General features: G+C 37.0%; 2 protein-coding genes across 3 annotated transcripts in view; both read left to right on the top strand.

The window, feature by feature from the left end:
- Positions 1 to 12339, top strand: part of GARIN2 (golgi associated RAB2 interactor family member 2) — a 103183-nt gene extending 90844 nt beyond the window's left edge. Inside the window, exons 8-9 of the transcript XR_010122089.1 lie at positions 2747 to 2828; positions 12176 to 12339. The gene's annotated coding sequence lies outside the window, so the exon portion shown is untranslated. The remainder of the gene's footprint in view (positions 1 to 2746; positions 2829 to 12175) is intronic.
- PALS1 (protein associated with LIN7 1, MAGUK p55 family member) overlaps positions 2747 to 17048 on the top strand; it is a 63756-nt gene continuing 49454 nt past the window's right edge. The window contains exons 1-2 of one of the 2 annotated variants that reach the window (XM_063644413.1): positions 2747 to 2828; positions 12417 to 12704. In XM_063644413.1, coding sequence (XP_063500483.1) covers positions 12440 to 12704 — 265 coding nt within the window. In that variant the 5' untranslated portion in view covers positions 2747 to 2828; positions 12417 to 12439. Of the gene's footprint in view, positions 2829 to 12337; positions 12705 to 17048 lie in introns of those variants that run through there. The other variant, XM_055291357.2, reaches the window with a different exon arrangement.

The following is a 17048-nucleotide window of genomic DNA, read 5'->3' as shown; positions in this document are numbered from 1 at the left end:
CAAAATTAGCCAGGCGTGGTAGCCCATTCCTGTACCCACCTACTCAGGAGGCTGAAGTGGGAAGATCACTTGAGCCTGGGGAGGCAGAGTTTGCAGTGAGCCAAGATTGTGCCACTGCACTCCAGCCTGGCTCACAGAGCAAGACCCTGTCTCAAACAAATAAATAAATAAACAAATAAAAATAAATGTGGTTTCTTTGAGATATAATTTACATGCAACAAGATATCATTTTAAGTGTATAATTTGAGGTTTTGTTTTCTTTTAAAATCAGCTGAATAGGTATAACTTCAATTAAAATTCAGTTTTTTGTTTTTTTGTTTTTTTAAATGAGACGGAATTTCACTCTTGTCGCCCAGGCTGGAGTGCAATGGCACAATCTTGGCTCACTGCAGCCTCTGCCTACCAGGTTCAAGCAATTCTCCTTCCTCACCCTCCCAAGTAGCTGGGATTACAGGCATGCACCACCATGCCTGGCTAATTTTTGTATTATTAGTAGAGATGGGGGTTTCACCATGTTGGCCAGGCTGGTCTCGAACTGCTGATCTCGGGTGATCCACCCACCTTGGCCTCCCAAAGTGCTGGGATTACAGGCATGAGCCACTGCACCCAGCAAAATTCAGTAATTTTAAGTGTTCAATTTAATGAATTTTCAAAATGGGTTTATTGAGGTATAATTTATATTTTATAAGATTTAGGTTTTATGGGGACAGTTTAAATTTTAGTAAATTTATGTAGCCATGCAGACTATCACTGAAATCTAATATTAGGACACTTTTATCACATGAAAAAATTTCCTCCTTGCCTTTTTCAGTCAGAATCTGCTTCCATCTGCAGGAAACTACCAAACTGCTTTTTGTAATAGCACTAGTTTTGCATTTTCCAGAAATTTTGCACAAATGGAATCATACTCTTGTGTCTGGCATTGTGTTTTTGAGACTGTCTGTGTTGTTGGATATTCAGTAGTTTGTCCTTTCTTATTGCATTTTTTATCCATTTTATTTCATTTTATCCATTGTATTCCATTTTTTGTTCATTCCCAGCTGAAGGATAATGTATGGTTTTAGACTATTATTAATATTGCTCCTATGCATACTCATTACAAATCTTTCTTTGTGATTTTTACAGATAAAAATATGTTTATTTCTTTCTCTTGTGTGGACTGTCTCAGTCATATGGAAACTGTATGTTTAACTTTTTAAGAAACTGCCAGACTCTACAATTTTACATTCTCATCAGCATTGTATAGGGGTTCCCCTTCCTTCACATTCTCTCCAGTGCTTAATATTGTCACTTTTTAATTTTAGCCATTTTCTTGTTTGTAGTGTTATTTCATTGTGTATTTTTTAAACAGCATTATTGAGATAGAACTCTTATACAATTCATCTGTTACCAGAAGGGGGTCCCCCCGATCCAGATCCCACAGAGGGTTCTTGGATCTTGCATGAGAAAGAATTTGGGGCAAGTCCATAGAGTAAAGTGAAAGCCAAGTTTATTATGACAGTAAAGGAATGAAAGAATGGCTACTCCATAGGCAGAACACCGACATGTTACTTCTTGATTATATGCTAAGCAAGGGGTGGATTCATGAGTTTTCCGGGGGGGAAAGGGATGGGCAATTCGCAGAACTGAGGGTTCCTCCCCTTTTTAGACCATATAGGGTAACTTCCTGACATTGCCATGGCATTTGTAAACTGTCTTGGCACTGGCAGGAGCGTCTTTTAGCATGCTAACGCATTATAATTAGCATATAATGAGCAGTGAGCACAACCAGAGGTCCGGATTTGCCTGGCTTCTTTACCCCAACCTGTTTTGTCAGCAGGGCCTTTGTGACCTGACTTTGTGCTGACCTCCTATCTCATCCTGTGACTTAGAATGCCTAACCTCCTGGGAATGCAGCTCAGTACGTCTCAGCCTTATTTTACCCAGCCCCTATTCAAGATGGAGTTGTTCTTGTTCAAACGCCTCTGACACATCCCTTTCAAGTGTGCAAATTCAATGGATTTTAGTATATTTAGAGTTGTACAACCATCACCACAATTAATTTGCATCATTCCCCAAGAGAAACCTGCATGTCTTGGCCATAATTCTCCCACCCATTCACCCCCAGTTTTAGGCAACCACTGATCTACTTTTTGTCTCTCTATATTTGCCTCTTCTGGATATTTCATAAATAGAATCATACAGTATGTGGTCCTTTGCTGCTGGCTTCTTTAAATCCTGATTGTAGGGTTGATCTATGTTGTAGCATGTATCACTACTTCATTTTTATTTTCCAATAATGTTTCACATAGGATTATACAAGTTTTAATAAATTCATCCGTTGAACATTTGGATTTTTTCTACTTTTTTTGCTATTACGAATATTTTTGTACAAGTTTTTTTGCATGTGTGTGTAGATGTATGTTTTTATTTCTCTTGGTTTATACCTAGGAGTAGAATTGCTGATATGGTAACCCTATGTTTAGCCTTTTGAGGAATTGCCAGACTGTTTACAATGTGTTATTGGAAAGTTTCCATTTGACATTCCTAACAGCACTAATATACAACAACATAGATTTTTAAATTGATATCCATTGGATATCAATTGGTCATGGTGCATTTTTATGATGTCTTACTAAGAAATCCTAGCTATCTGCAGACAGAATTGCTTATCATATTGAATTAGTCTTTCTCTTCCTCCTTTACCCCCTCAAAAACACTGCAGACATTTACATTTGATCAATTGTCTCATTTTTCTTTTTTATAGAATAAGAAAGCCTGAGTTGTGTGAAAAACTGGAGAAGAGAAACTAAAAGGACAGTAGAAAAGGTTTTTCCAGTTTGCATAATGTAAGTTCTTTTCACTTTTCTTGGCTTGAATCCTGCGTTAGCTGACAAAGCTGTTTCTATGGAAACAAATAGTTTAACCTCTTAGAATGTCAGAGGAATGCTGATCACTTAAAATGAGATTTCCCAGCTGCTGGTCAAAGGGCATTACTTGCTGGAGAAAGAGGGGAAGGATGAATTCAAAAAATTCTAGAGTTCTGGACACTAGTATAGACTGAACATGTTTATGCATATGAAGTATAGCTCTTCTATTTTACTCTGCCTAAAAATTAAGATACTGGTAATATAGGAAATTGGATTTCTGCTCACCTGTCTTGATTCTCAGCTCTTAAACAAACCATTCTATTCGTTGGTACCCTTTTCAGTGGGCCTGTACCCTTTAGGCTATTTCAGTCCCTCCAGTCTCAATCATTTGCGCTTGTTGTGAAGCTTATTTAGCTTACCTTTGCCCCCTTCTCCCGCAACTAAAACTCCTTTCTCCCTTACTAGTTTGAGGTTAGCATTGAAACAGCTTCGGCATGCCAGCCTGAAAATTTTTCTTGCTTTGTGGACTATGTAAAGATTTTTGTATGTGTTCGTTTTCTGGCAGGGATGGGAACAGGGATTCTGATGAGGATTTGAAATGTAGTCCTTTGAAGCTTTCTTTCTTTTTTTTTTTTTAACTTATAATTGGAAAGTTGAGAAGAAAAGAATTAGGGCCAGTAACTGGTAACTCTGCTGTCTTCATAAGATGGCCTGTTATTTACACACGATGAGGTAGTTTAGTCTAGTTCAGTCATTTACCAGCTTCTGAATTGTCAAAGGACTTTTTTTTTTTTTTTTTTTTTTTTTTTTTTTTAAGAGAGGGAGAGTGCAATTGGTTTGGTCTGGGAGGACTTTTTCACTTTTATGATGTGTATAGACTGCATGTATGGGCTAGAGTATTTGTGGAGTGCCTGCTTAAAAATTATAATCTAAATGCTAAAACTATAGGGTACAGTATAATGTTTTTTTAAATTCTGGAAGAACTTTAGGATCTTTCATTGCCTTCATTAAATTAACTTGTGAGCATTATAGAGTTTTTGGAGTGTTAAATGGTGAAGTAATTATTTAACAAGGTAGTCTGGAAGATTTCTTGTAGAATTGGGGACTTGAGGGAGATCTTGAAGGTAGAAATCAATGGAAAAGTCGTTCACCAGTCATTTGGGCAGAAAGATGGGATAGACACAAATGAGGAAGGTAAATTAGAAAGCTCATGCAGGCGAGTAGTAAAAGATATAGCTAGAAATCTTGGATTCATTTTTTGAGTTTGGACTTTATTCTCCAGGTAGTGTGAAAGCCATCAGAAGTTCTGAACAGAGGAGTGGTTTGCTCATATACTTAATTAAGCAAACACTTAGCAGGTATCACGGCTATAGAGGTCAACAGGACAGATCCGTGCCAATTAGATAATTTACCTGTGTGATTTACAGTTACCTTGAAATTAATGTGTCTAAACCCATATTTCCCTTTACTTCTGATCTCCTATATTTTCCAATGTGTCTAAACCCATATTTCCCTTTACTTCTGATTCTCTTATATTCTCCATCATAATTAGTGACATTGTCATCTACCTAATAAGCCAGGGATAGTGGTTAAGAGTGATGGTTCTGGAGTTACACTGCCTAGGTTCATACTCTGAAGCCTTCTGTTGTTTGGCCTTCTGCTGGGCAATGTTACGGATCCAGAGATGGGTCAGCCTGGTTCCTGGCTTCAAGGAGCTTCTAGTCTAATGAGATAGAAAGGCAGAGATAAAAATAGCAGTAGTCCAACTTGATCAAGAATGTGACAGGGATTATAGGATTCCAGAGGACAATGTATTTCAGCTCAGACTTAAAAGAGTAGGCAAAGATTAGATCCTAGGCAGTCTGATTCTGGAGGCTGTTCTCTTAAACATGCCATCTTGGGTGACTGGATGGATATAGTAACATTAGTTAGAATTGAAAATGGGGAGAGGATTAAAGAGAATAGGAGATTAAAGGGAGATATGAGTTTAATTTTGGACATATTTCTAGATTCTTGTGGGAAATTCTGATAGATAGAATAATGGTCAGCTGGGCGCGGTGGCTCACGCCTGTAATCCCAGCACTTTGGGAGGCCGAGGCTGGCGGATCACGAGGTCAGGAGTTTGAGACCAGCCTGGCCAACACGGTGAAGCCTCGTCTCTACTAAAAATACAAAAATTAGCTGGGCGTGGTGGTGGGTGCCTGTAATCTCAGCTCAGGAGGCTGAGGCAGGAGAATCGTTTGAACCTGGGAAGTGGAGTTTGCAGTGAGCCAGGATCGTGCCGTTGCACTCAAACTGGACGACAGAGTCTCAAAAAAAAAAAAAAAGAATAATGTTCAAGGATCTTGTCTCAATAACCATAGTATCTAGCCAGGGGTAAATAATTAAATTTGCGTACATATCACTCCTCTTTTTTAAATCTTTGATGATTCTCTTATTCTATGGAATTAAGGATTTGTATTTAAGACCTTTAATAAGATGGACCCAATCAAACTTTCTAGTCATATCTTCCACTACTCTCTTGACTATTTTAGTTCAACTAGCCTTATTTGTACTTTCCCTTCACATCTTTCATCGTCCCACCTTTGGTTCATATGGCCCCTTTCTTATTTCTCCATCTTGTCTTTAAGGCCTACTTCCAACCTCGTTTTTCATCTACAAAATGGGCATATTTGGATCTACTTCTGGAGTTGTAATGAGGAATAAATGAGTGAATACTATGTGAAGTGCTTGCAGTGTTGGCTGGCACATAAAGAAGTGCTCAGTAAATGTTAGCTATAGTTGGAGTTGTTACTACTACTACCACTATTCCTACTCCTACGACTTCTTTCTCCTCCTCATCCTTAAACTCTTTCTCTTATTCATTTTTTGCCCTCCTATATGAAATAGATACTAAGTTCTACTGATTCTGTAATCTACATATTGCTTTTTTTTTTTTGAGACAGAGTCTTGCGCTGTCTCCCAGGTTGGAGTGCAGTGGCACGATCTTGGCTCACTACAACCTCTGCCTCCTGGGTTCAAGTGATTCTCATGCCTCAGCTTCCCAAGTAGCTGGGACTACAGGCACAAGCCACCATGCCTGGATAATTTTTAAATTTTTTGCATGTTTTTGTAGAGGTGGGATATCAGCATATTGCCCAGGCTGGTCTCAAACTGCTACTCTTAAGTGATCCACAGCCTCAGCCTCCCCAAATGCTGGAATTACAGGCGTGAGCCACCACGCCTGGCCTGTAACCTTCCTATTTCTTGAATACAACTTCTTCATTCTCACTGTCCTAGTTGAGGACCCCATTTCTAATAGGTGCTTTCAGTCTGTTCTCATTGCCACCCTTCAGTCAGCCCTCTACACTTCAATAGGAGTGATATTTCTTTTTTTTTTTTTTTTTATACTTTGAGTTCTAGGGTACATGTGCACAACATGCAGGTTGGTTACATATGTATGCATGTGCCATGTTGGTGTGCTGCACCCATTAACTCGTCATTTACATTAGGTATATCTCCTAATGCTATCGCTCCCCCCTCCCACCTCCCCAACCCCACGACAGGCCCTGATGTGTGATGTTCCCCACCCTGTGTCCAAGTGTTCTCATTTTTCAATTCCCACCTATGAGTGAGAACATGCAGTGTTTGGTTTTCTGTCCTTGTGATAGTTTGCTCAGAATGGTGGTTTCCAGCTTCATCCTTGTCCCTACAAAGGACATGAACTCATCCTTTTTTATGGCTGCATAGTATTCCATGGTGTATATGTGCCACATTTTCTTAATCCAATCTATCATTGATGGACATGTGGGTTGGTTCCAAGTCTTTGCTATTGTGAATAGTGCCACAGTCAACATACGTGTGCATGTGTCTTTAGAGCAGCATGATTTATAATCCTTTGGGTATATACCCAGTAATGGGATGGCTGGGTCAAATGGTATTTCTGGTTCTAGATCCTTGAGGAATCGCCACACTGTCTTCCACAATGGTCGAACTAGTTTACGGTCCCACCAACAGTGTAAAAGTGTTCCTATTTCTCCACATCCTCTCCAGCACCTGTTGTTTCCGACTTTTTAATGATCGCCATTCTAACTGGTGTGAGATGGCATCTCACTGTGGTTTTGATTTGCATTTCTTTGATGGCCAGTGATGATGAGCATTTTTTCGTGTGTCTGTTGGCTGCATGAATGTCTTCTTTTGAGAAGTGTCTGTTCATATCCTTCGCCCACTTTTTGATGGGGTTGTTTGATTTTTTTCTTGTAAATTTGTTTAAGTTCTTTGTAGATTCTGGATATTAGCCCTTTGTCAGATGGGTAGATGGTAAAAATTTTCTCCCATTCTGTTGGTTGCCTGTTCACTCTGATGGTAGTTTCTTTTGCTGTGCTGAAGCTCTTTAGTTTAATTAGATCCCATTTGTCAATTCTGGCTTTTGTTGCCATTGCTTTTGGTGTTTTAGTCATGAAGTCCTTGCCCATGCCTATGTCCTGAATAGTATTGCCTAGGTTTTCTTCTAGGGTTTTTATGGTTTTAGGTCTAACATTTAAGTCTTTAATCCATCTTGAATTAATTTTTGTATAAGGTGTAAGGAAGGGATCCAGTTTCAGCTTTCTACATATGGCTAGCCAGTTTTCCCAGCACCGTTTATTAAATAGGGCATCCTTTCCCCATTTCTTGTTTTTGTCAGATTTGTCGAAGATCAGATGGTTGTAGATGTGTGGTATTATTTCTGAGGGCTCTGTTCTGTTCCAGTGGTCTATATCTCTGTGAAGTGCTTGCAGTGTTGGCTGGCACATAAAGAAGTGCTCAGTAAATGCATGCTGTTTTGATTACTGTAGCCTTGTAGTATAGTTTGAAGTCAGATAGGGTGATGCCTTCAGCTTTATTCTTTTGGCTTAGGATTGTCTTGGCAATGCAGGCTCTTTTTTGGTTCCATATGAACTTTAAAGTAGTTTTTTCCAATTCTGTGAAGAAAGTCATTGGTAGCTTGATGGGGATGGCATTGAATCTATAAATTACCTTGGGCAGTATGGCCATTTTCACAATATTGATTCTTCCCATCCATGAGCATGGAATGTTCTTCCATTTGTTTGTGTCCTCCTTTATTTGGTTGAGCAGTGGTTTGTAGTTCTCCTTGAAGAGGTCCTTCACATCCCTTGTAAGTTGGATTCCTAGGTATTTTATTCTCTTTGAAGCAATTGTGAATGGGAGTTCACTCATGATTTGGCTGTTTGTCTGTTATTGGTGTGTAGGAATACTTGTGATTTTTGCACATTGATTTTGTATCCTGAGACTTTGCTGAAGTTGCTTATCAGCTTAAGGAGATTTTGGGCTGAGACAATGGGGTTTTCTAAATAGACAATCATGTCATCTGCAAACAGGGACAATTTGACTTCCTCTTTTCCTAATTGAATACCCTTTATTTCCTTCTCCTGCCCGATTGCCCTGGCCAAAACTTCCAACACTATGTTGAATAGGAGTGGTGAGAGAGGGCATCCCTGTCTTGTGCCAGTTTTCAAAGGGAATGCTTCCAGTTTTTGCCCATTCGGTATGATATTGGCTGTGGATCTGTCATAAATAGCTCTTATTATTTTGAGATACGTTCCATCAATACCTAGTTTATTGAGAGTTTTTAGCATGAAGGATTGTTGAATTTTGTTAAAGGCCTTTTCTGCATCTATTGATATAATCATGTGGTTTTTGTGTTTGGTTCTGTTTATATGCTGGATTATGTTTATTGATTTGCGTATGTTGAACCAGCCTTGCATCCCAGGGATGAAGCCCACTTGATCGTGGTGGATAAGCTTTTCGATGTGCTGCTGGATTTGGTTTGCCAGTATTTTACTGAGGATTTTCGCATCCATGTTCATCAGGGCTGTTGGCCTAAAATTCTCTTTTTTTGTTGTGTCTCTGCCCGGCTTTGGTATCAGGATGATGCTGGCCTCATAAAATGAGTTAGGGAGGATTCCCTCTTTTTCTGTTGCTTGGAATAGTTTCAGAAGGAATGGTACCATCTCCTCTTTTTACCTCTGGTAGAATTCAGCTGTGAATCCATCTGGTCCTGGACTTTTTTTGGTTGGTAGTCTATTAATTATTGCCTCAATTTCAGAGCTATTATTGGTCTATTCAGGGATTCAACTTCTTCCTGGTTTAGTCTTGGGAGGGTGTATGTATCCAGGAATTTATCCATTTCTTCTAGATTTTCTAGTTTATTTGCATAGAGGTGTTTATAGTATTCTCTGATGGTAGTTTGTATTTCTGTGGGATCGGTGATGATATCCCCTTTATCATTTTTTATTGCATCTATTTGATTCTTCTCTTTTTTCTTCATTAGTCTTGCTAGTAGTCTATCAATTTTGTTGATCTTTTCAAAAAATCAGCTGCTGGATTCATTGATTTTTTGAAGGGTTTTTTGTGTCTCTATCCAGTAGGAGTGATATTTGTATAAAAATGAATGTGATCCTGTCATCCTCTGCTTAAAATCTTTTAATTATTCTTACTATTTTCAGGGTAAAGATCTAAAACTCTTCTCAGTATGGCTTCCTGCTTGTCTTTCCAGTTTTATCATTATTCATGTACAGCATGTTCCCATTGTCCCATTCAGCTTTACTGTATTCTATTCTGTTTTCTGAAAGTGCCATTCTGTCATACTCTTCCTTCCTATTGGTCATGTGAGCCTGTCTGCCTGGAATAGACCTTTCTACTATCTGGCTAATTTTTAGTTGCCTGTTGAAATCTAGCTCAAAGAAATGTATCCTTATGTTTTGAGTGTTTCCTATCACCTTTTACCACAGACCAAGTTTTATAGTTCATTGTGACATTCCAAGTTGAGTTGAACAGATGTTTATTGGGCATTTCTTATGATATGTATTAGGCTAAGCACTGGAGCTATAAAAGTAAGACATGACTCCTGTCTCTAACAAATTTAGAATCTGTTGAGGAGATTGAGGAAAAATAATCATTTATTTTCTTTGCTTTCTCTCCCAGTAGACTGAACATTCCTGGGGAGATAACCAAAATGAAATTTAAAGCAGATTACTACCAGGTTATAGAAATTTTTCTGAGAGCAAAGATTGGATCCAGATATATAAGTATCATAGTAAATAGTACAAGCATGAGAATTTTGACCTGGATGACCTGGCCCTGTCTCTCTTGCATGACTTCTAATTTTCCCTCATAGTGTAGTGAATATGGACACAGATATAGAGCTTTTAAGCTGAGCTTTAAATTTCAGATCATAATTTATATATATATTAGTTAAAAACACATCATTTAATATTAAATTTGATTTTTAATATCCAGTAATTGTTATAGAGAGGGTTGAGAGTTTTAATTTTCTGAAAATACTAAATCCACTCCTGGATTTTAAAAATTAAGCATAGCACTGTAGTAACTCCTACATAATTTTTCTGCTTACTTGTAATGAAAACATTTAAAAAGCTGAATTTGCATTTGCATATAATCAGTGCCTAAAATAACTTAAGAATTGCCTAACATAAATCAAATAGCTGTCATGTTAATGAAAATGAAGGCAATCTAATGGTAAATCAGGTGCTTACATGTAGATCACAGTTAGAAAGAAGACAAAATTTGGATGAAAGACAGAAAAATCTACCAAAAATTTTGTGCAAATGTAGTTTTAATAATAGCTCATGTAACTGGCATCCATTTTCCTGATTGTTGGACTAATGGTCTTCCTGATAGCCTAGTTGGGTTTGTATTAAGCATTTTGTCTTCTCTCCCTGTTTGCATTATGACCCAAGATGTTTGAGAAAAGATTGGCTGGTATTAGGAATATTATCTGAAAACCTGGCTTTTGCTTAGTTGGCATTGTGCTCTAACCAACTTGTTTACTAAAATGATGCCCAACTCAAGGAGGTAGTAGGTTTATTATTGTAAATATTATTGCTCTTGAGTGGAAAAAAAAGGCTAATTAGATTTAATGTGTGGGTTTACACATATGTAAACAACCTGCCTATGTATGCCTGAGAAATAGCTTGATGAAAAGCCAGAGTTATCTGGTAAAGTATTTTTATTTTCTAAAATATGTTGAAAGATTTTAAAAATAGAATCAAGTTAATACTGGTAATTAATGTAAGTATACATTAACTCATGTGAAACTCAGAACAGTCAGTCCTGTGAATAAAGCTTCCAAGTGAATCTAAGGGTCAAAGAAAGAAAATGACTGGTCTTAAGTCATAAAACTAGAGGATTAAAAGTTGAATTTTCTTATCTACCTGTTTACTGTGATCTTTTTGCTGTACAGTATGACTCTCAAAAGTTTTTGAGTGGTAACAGATACTACCATTTTCTCTAAGTGAATCCTTGTAATTCTTGTAGAGTTAACCCCAATTCTTTTTTTTTTTTTTTTTTTTTTTTGTGAGATGGAGTCTCGCTCTGTCACCCAGGCTGGAGTGCAGTGGTGTGATCTCAGCTCACTGCGGCCTCTGCCTCCCAGGTTCAAGCGATTCTCCTGCCTCAGCCTTCTGAATAGCTGGGATTACAGGCGCCTGCCACCACACCTGGCTAATTTTTGTATTTTTCTTAGTAGAGACGGGGTTTTGCCATGTTGGCCAGGTCTCGAACTCCCGACCTCAGGTGATCTGCCTGCCTTGGCCTCCCAAAGTGCTGGGATTACAGGCGTGAGCCACTGCACCCTGCCCAATTCTTTTTTTTTTTTTTTTTCAGTGGGACCAGTTATAAAGACTGATAACCCATGTAATCCTTGTCTCAATGTAGTTTTGTCTTGTAGCTGCCTCAGCTGCTAATTGAAGTTTCTTATTCGTTGGCCATGTTCTTCATCTCAAAAACTCCTAAAGATGAATTAATTATCCCCCAGAATACTGCTTGTATTTCAAGTGATGTACAAACAAGGCTGCTATATGCCAAATCAGTTGATCATTCATCAATTTCTTTAGCAGTTATTCTTTAGCAGTAAGTTATTTCAATCCCATGTTAATTGTTGAGCATAAAGTACAGTGTTGAGACAACTACTAAAAGATGATGAAAACACCTTTTATGTTTGAAGCAAGCAACATGTTCTCTACCAAACTAGTACCCCAAACTTTACTTTCCTACTTTGCTAAACTTTCCAGTACTGTATATCATTTTTCTTAGCTTTAAAATTCAATAGTATGTTTCACATTTTTGGAAGGGGACTTTTTGGAGGAGAGGGGGAATCTTGATTTCCTCACCATTATCTGTAAAGTGAAAGTACTTAATCTACTTAGCAAAATAATATTATATACTTACTATTTTCTATGTTGTATGGAGATTAGAAGTGGGCTGTGTAAAAACCTGCTTTTATATTGTAATTCTTATACTTTTTTTTCCCCCATCTTTCCCCTTAGATTTCCTTCATGGATACTTTTTCATAGCATTATTATGTGATGTGAGAAGTTTTTTTTTTTTTTTTTTTTGAAGTAACATGGATTTTATACTACAGAATCAAGAGAATTGGCTTATGGGAAAAATTGATTTATAAAAAGTGGTACAGGTTTTTATAGATAACCATGACAACATCCCATATGAATGGGCATGTTACAGAGGAATCAGACAGCGAAGTAAAAAATGTTGATCTTGCATCACCAGAGGAACATCAGAAGCACCGAGAGATGGCTGTTGACTGCCCTGGAGATTTGGGCACCAGAATGATGCCAATACGTCGAAGTGCACAGTTGGAGCGTATTCGGCAACAACAGGAAGACATGAGGCGTAGGAGAGAGGAAGAAGGGAAAAAGCAAGAACTTGACCTTAATTCTTCCATGAGACTTAAGAAACTAGCCCAAATTCCTCCAAAGACCGGAATAGATAACCCTATGTTTGATACAGAGGAAGGAATTGTCTTAGAAAGTCCCCATTATGCTGTGAAAATATTAGGTAAGTAAAAATAGAGGTATAACAGAAAACATTTTGCTTTAATTTGTCTGTGCCTTATAATGTATATGGGAAGGAAGAGGGTTTAAGAGAATGTAAGTAATGACAGTTTGAATTCCAGACTAAGATCCTTTGTTTTCTTGGAAACGCCGTATAACTATTGTTTACTGTTATCAACATAGAGCTAAAAGCATGCGGCTTAAATGTTAAGTCACTATAACATGTTTTTTTAGATATTAAAGAGTTCTGCATGGACCCTAACATTTAAAGCCTTGAAATTTACCTTTTATATCAAACCACAAACTTTATGCAAAATACTAAAAAACAATTTTCAGATTTTGAATTTCTGATTTCCTGAAAGTTTGTAAAATAGTAATGAAATTAGTAACGACAGTTTAAATTCTTCGATTTTTTAAATTAATGATTGTCAATAAAAAGAACTGGTATTGTTCATATGGTATCATAAACATAAAATAATGGTATTTTCTATATCCCCAAATTCTGTTCTGTGGGGAAAAAAAAAAAAAGTCCTATGAGATATAAGTAGATACAACCAAACCAAAAGAATTCTGTGACCAAATGGATTTTGAGAACTCTGGGCTAAATAAGTTAAATAGCTTCTTATCACGGGACTTCTCATAGCTGTTAGAATGTTACTAGGCATTGTGAATCTACAAGAGAGATTGATATCAAATGCATGTTTCCAAACTTAGAATATTTAATCATTGAATTTACTGCCTGCCCTTCTTGCACATGCACATACACCCAAGTGCTCACTGAACTAGTGTTAGGAGAGCATTTTATTTTTTGGTGGTTTGCTATTTTTTAGGTGTGAAAAAAGATATATTTCTACTTTTTTGTAGAACGAGAAAGTTTTTATTGTCATTGTCATCATTTTGCCATTCATTTAAGGGTCTGTTGAGCCTGTACTAAGTGTTTTAGCAAACATCGTTCATGTAATAAAATAATCCTGTTAACAGTACTCTGTAATCTCCATTTTCGAGATAAAGAAATTGAACCTTAGTTAAACAACTTTTTAAAGACACCAGTGGTAGAGCCAAGTTTGAATTTGCCAGATTGGATATTGATGTACTGCACAAAATGGAAGGTTTGAATGGAAACCGGTATCCAGCCTGCACTTCACTCACCAGGCCAGAGATGTGGCTACCCAGAATAGAGAACCTTTTTCTAATTTGGCCAAAGGTACCATGTATATGCCAGATTTGTTCCTCATTAAGTCACTTTATTCCAACTCTGGAGCAATTTCTTTCTTTCTTTTTTTATTTATTTATTTATTTTTGAGGTGGAGTCTTGCTCTGTTGCCCAGGCTGGAGTGCAGTGGTGCAATCTCGGCTCAATGCAATCTCCGCCTTTCCAGGTTCAAGCGATTCTCCTGCCTCAGCCTCCCGAGTGGCTGGGATTACAGACATGTGCCACCACACCCAGCTAATTTTTGTATTTCTAGTAGAGTCGGGGTTTCACCATGTTGGTCAGGCTGGTCTTCAACTCCTGACCTCATGATCTGCCCTCCTCGGCCTCCTAAAGTGCTGGGATTACAGGTGTGAGCCACCGTGCCCGTCTCAAGTCTGGAGCAGTTTCTACTACATCATGTCATCTTCTTTTCTTTGTTATAATTTTTTTTTTTTTTTTTTTTTTTTTTTTGAGACGGAGTCTCGCTCTGTCGCCCAGGCTGGAGTGCAGTGGCGCAATCTCGGCTCAGTGCAAGCTCCGCCTCCCGGGTTCATGCCATTCTCCTGCCTCAGCCTCTCCGAGTAGCTGGGACTACAGGCGCCCGCCACCACGCCCGGCTAATTTTTTGTATTTTTAGTAGAGACGGGGTTTCACCGTGGTCTCGATCTCCTGACCTCGTGATCCGCCCGCCTCGGCCTCCCAAAGTGCTGGGATTACAAGCGTGAGCCACCGCGCCCGGCCTTTCTTTGTTATAAATTTTTATTCAGGATCCACATTTCATATGTATGTACATGCCTCTCTGTGTTTTAAGAAATCATAGATATGTGTTCAGTCATAGTGAAGTCTGCTAAATTCCTGCCTTCAGATATTTTAATTACAGTGAAAGCTAAAAGATTACATTTTAAAAATACAGTTATGTGAAAGAATTTTATGCTCTTTTTTCCTGAGGGTTTTATTAGAGTAAAAATACTTCATTCCTGATTGCTTCTTACTAGCCTTCATTTCCCACCACTCTATTATTATTTATTTATTAAAATATTCTGAAAATATTTTATTGGAGAAAGTTTGTTATATCCAGTGCAAACCTGGATTGATTCTTCTGTTTTTCTGTTTACATTCCCTTAAGATTAATGTATTTGTCCATTTGGTTTACTTAGAATCAGGTGTAAGTATCCATCTGATAGGTAATATTCATGTAATCACAGTAAAGAAACAAATATAGCTTCAGCCGGATTCACTTAGTAAGAGAACAGTTGTGAGTTTATGGTTTTGTTTGTTTTGCCTAAGCACACAAAATTGGACATCATTTCTCTTAAATTTTTTTTTTTTTTTTTGCTCTTCCTGTTTCTGTTTGTATGTTCTATTGCTGACTTTTTTACAAATTCAGATTAAAGGATACCTCTATTCCAATGTGTAATCTGCTGTGGTTTTTAAAAGTACCTATGTGTGGTCCTTGAATTTAAGGCAGTTTTATGTATTTTATTTTAAAGTAATTTGAAATGTCATAACAGGTATTTGTAATTCATTTCTTGGATAGGAAAAGATGTATTTTGAGAAATAAATGATATATTTTATGTTAATATAGTCAACACAAATATCTGTTATGTAAGAATCATGAGAAATTAGCATAAGGTATAGTTTGCTATTGTCAGTCATAGCCTCAGGTTTTTAAGTTTTTGTTTAAAATGAAGTGTAATAGCTTTTTGCCAAACTTTTTTTTCTTGTTCATAATCTGCTAACACATCAAACTGTAAGAGAAGTACTCCCTGAACATTGTGTATGTCTCCTTGCTAGTATTTGATTAATACCCATATGACAGGAGACAACTTCTCAGCCTTTTTCACATCTAGAAACAGCAACCTTGTTTTAAATGAGGGAAGAATGGGCAACTGATTTATTTCTTTGAGAGGAAGCCTTCAGTTTCTAAACAATACATCATCATTTATCTGTGAGTAGACAAAGTATTCTTTTAAGAATCAAAAATATGATTGGCAAGATTAAGTAATTGGGTGGTTTTTAATGAAAAGCATTTGTAAATTTGACAATGTATGATAATAAAAGTACAGGGATGGAATTGATAGAAAATACTCAGAAAGGATGAACTGAATTTTCTTGTTTAAAAGCAGTTAGAATTTTTTTGAAAGATAAGAAATAGTGATATGGGAACTAGATTTCAAATGAATAATTAGTATTATAAATGGTAAAAAAAAATTTGATATTAGGGAGGCTTTCCTTAAAATTGGCATTAGTTTTTAAAGCTTGCTTTGTTACAAATATTATTCTCTTTGTTCTCTTTCATAATCAGAGCAAACTACCTTGTGAGAGAAATCCTCGGAAAAGAAAATAATGCAGGTTAGAGTGGGTTAAGCTAGAGCAGGGTAATTTTCATATATTTCTATATTATAGATTTCACTGTTTTTGTGTTCTCAGATAAGTAATTTTGGGCCAGGGATGTGGACAAGGAAATATATAGATAGAATACTTGAATAAACTAGGGATAACTGCCATCTATCATATATGTGACTATAAAATTGTTGTCTTTGAAGCAGTGTCAGGAAAGGGAACATACACACACCTGTATATATCTGTGGTGAGCTGTTTAGTGGTTAATGAAAAGACTCCTGGAATTTGTGATTAGGGGCTTTCTAATCTATGAGATACTATTAATGTGAAGAAGGAAAAACACACCATGGGGAAGAAAACTGGGATGAATAAAGCTAAAGAACAAAATATTTTCATAGACTTAATAGCATTGTTTCAGTCTTAATTAGTGTCTGCATATTTTTTGTCAGATGGCTCTGGATATTCAAACTATTAAGTCAAAAGATTATTGACATTTTAAAGTAAAATAGCTCTTTCAGATTTCATTCTGGCATTTAACTGACTTTTGATTGATCATGGGGCATACTGGAATTTTGTCTGATTGTAAACTTTTTAAAAGTTGGCTTTAAGATAAAGTTTATTTCAAGCCAACAGACAAAATCCCAGTGCCAGTAAGTCTTGAGTCTTAGTTCAGCCTGCTTCTGAGAAGTTGATTATTTTTACTATCAAATTTTTGTTTAGCTATTATTACAGATATTTCCAAATAAATGTTATTAGCCATTCCTTCAGGGAATTTTTTTTACCTTCCTGGAATTGAAATAATTAAATCTGTTG

This window comes from Symphalangus syndactylus, chromosome 8 (genome assembly GCF_028878055.3).
Source record: "Symphalangus syndactylus isolate Jambi chromosome 8, NHGRI_mSymSyn1-v2.1_pri, whole genome shotgun sequence".
In the NCBI taxonomy this organism is placed as follows: domain Eukaryota; kingdom Metazoa; phylum Chordata; class Mammalia; order Primates; family Hylobatidae; genus Symphalangus; species Symphalangus syndactylus.
Note: the sequence above shows the minus strand (reverse complement) of the source record. Positions and strands in the feature narration are given on the sequence as shown.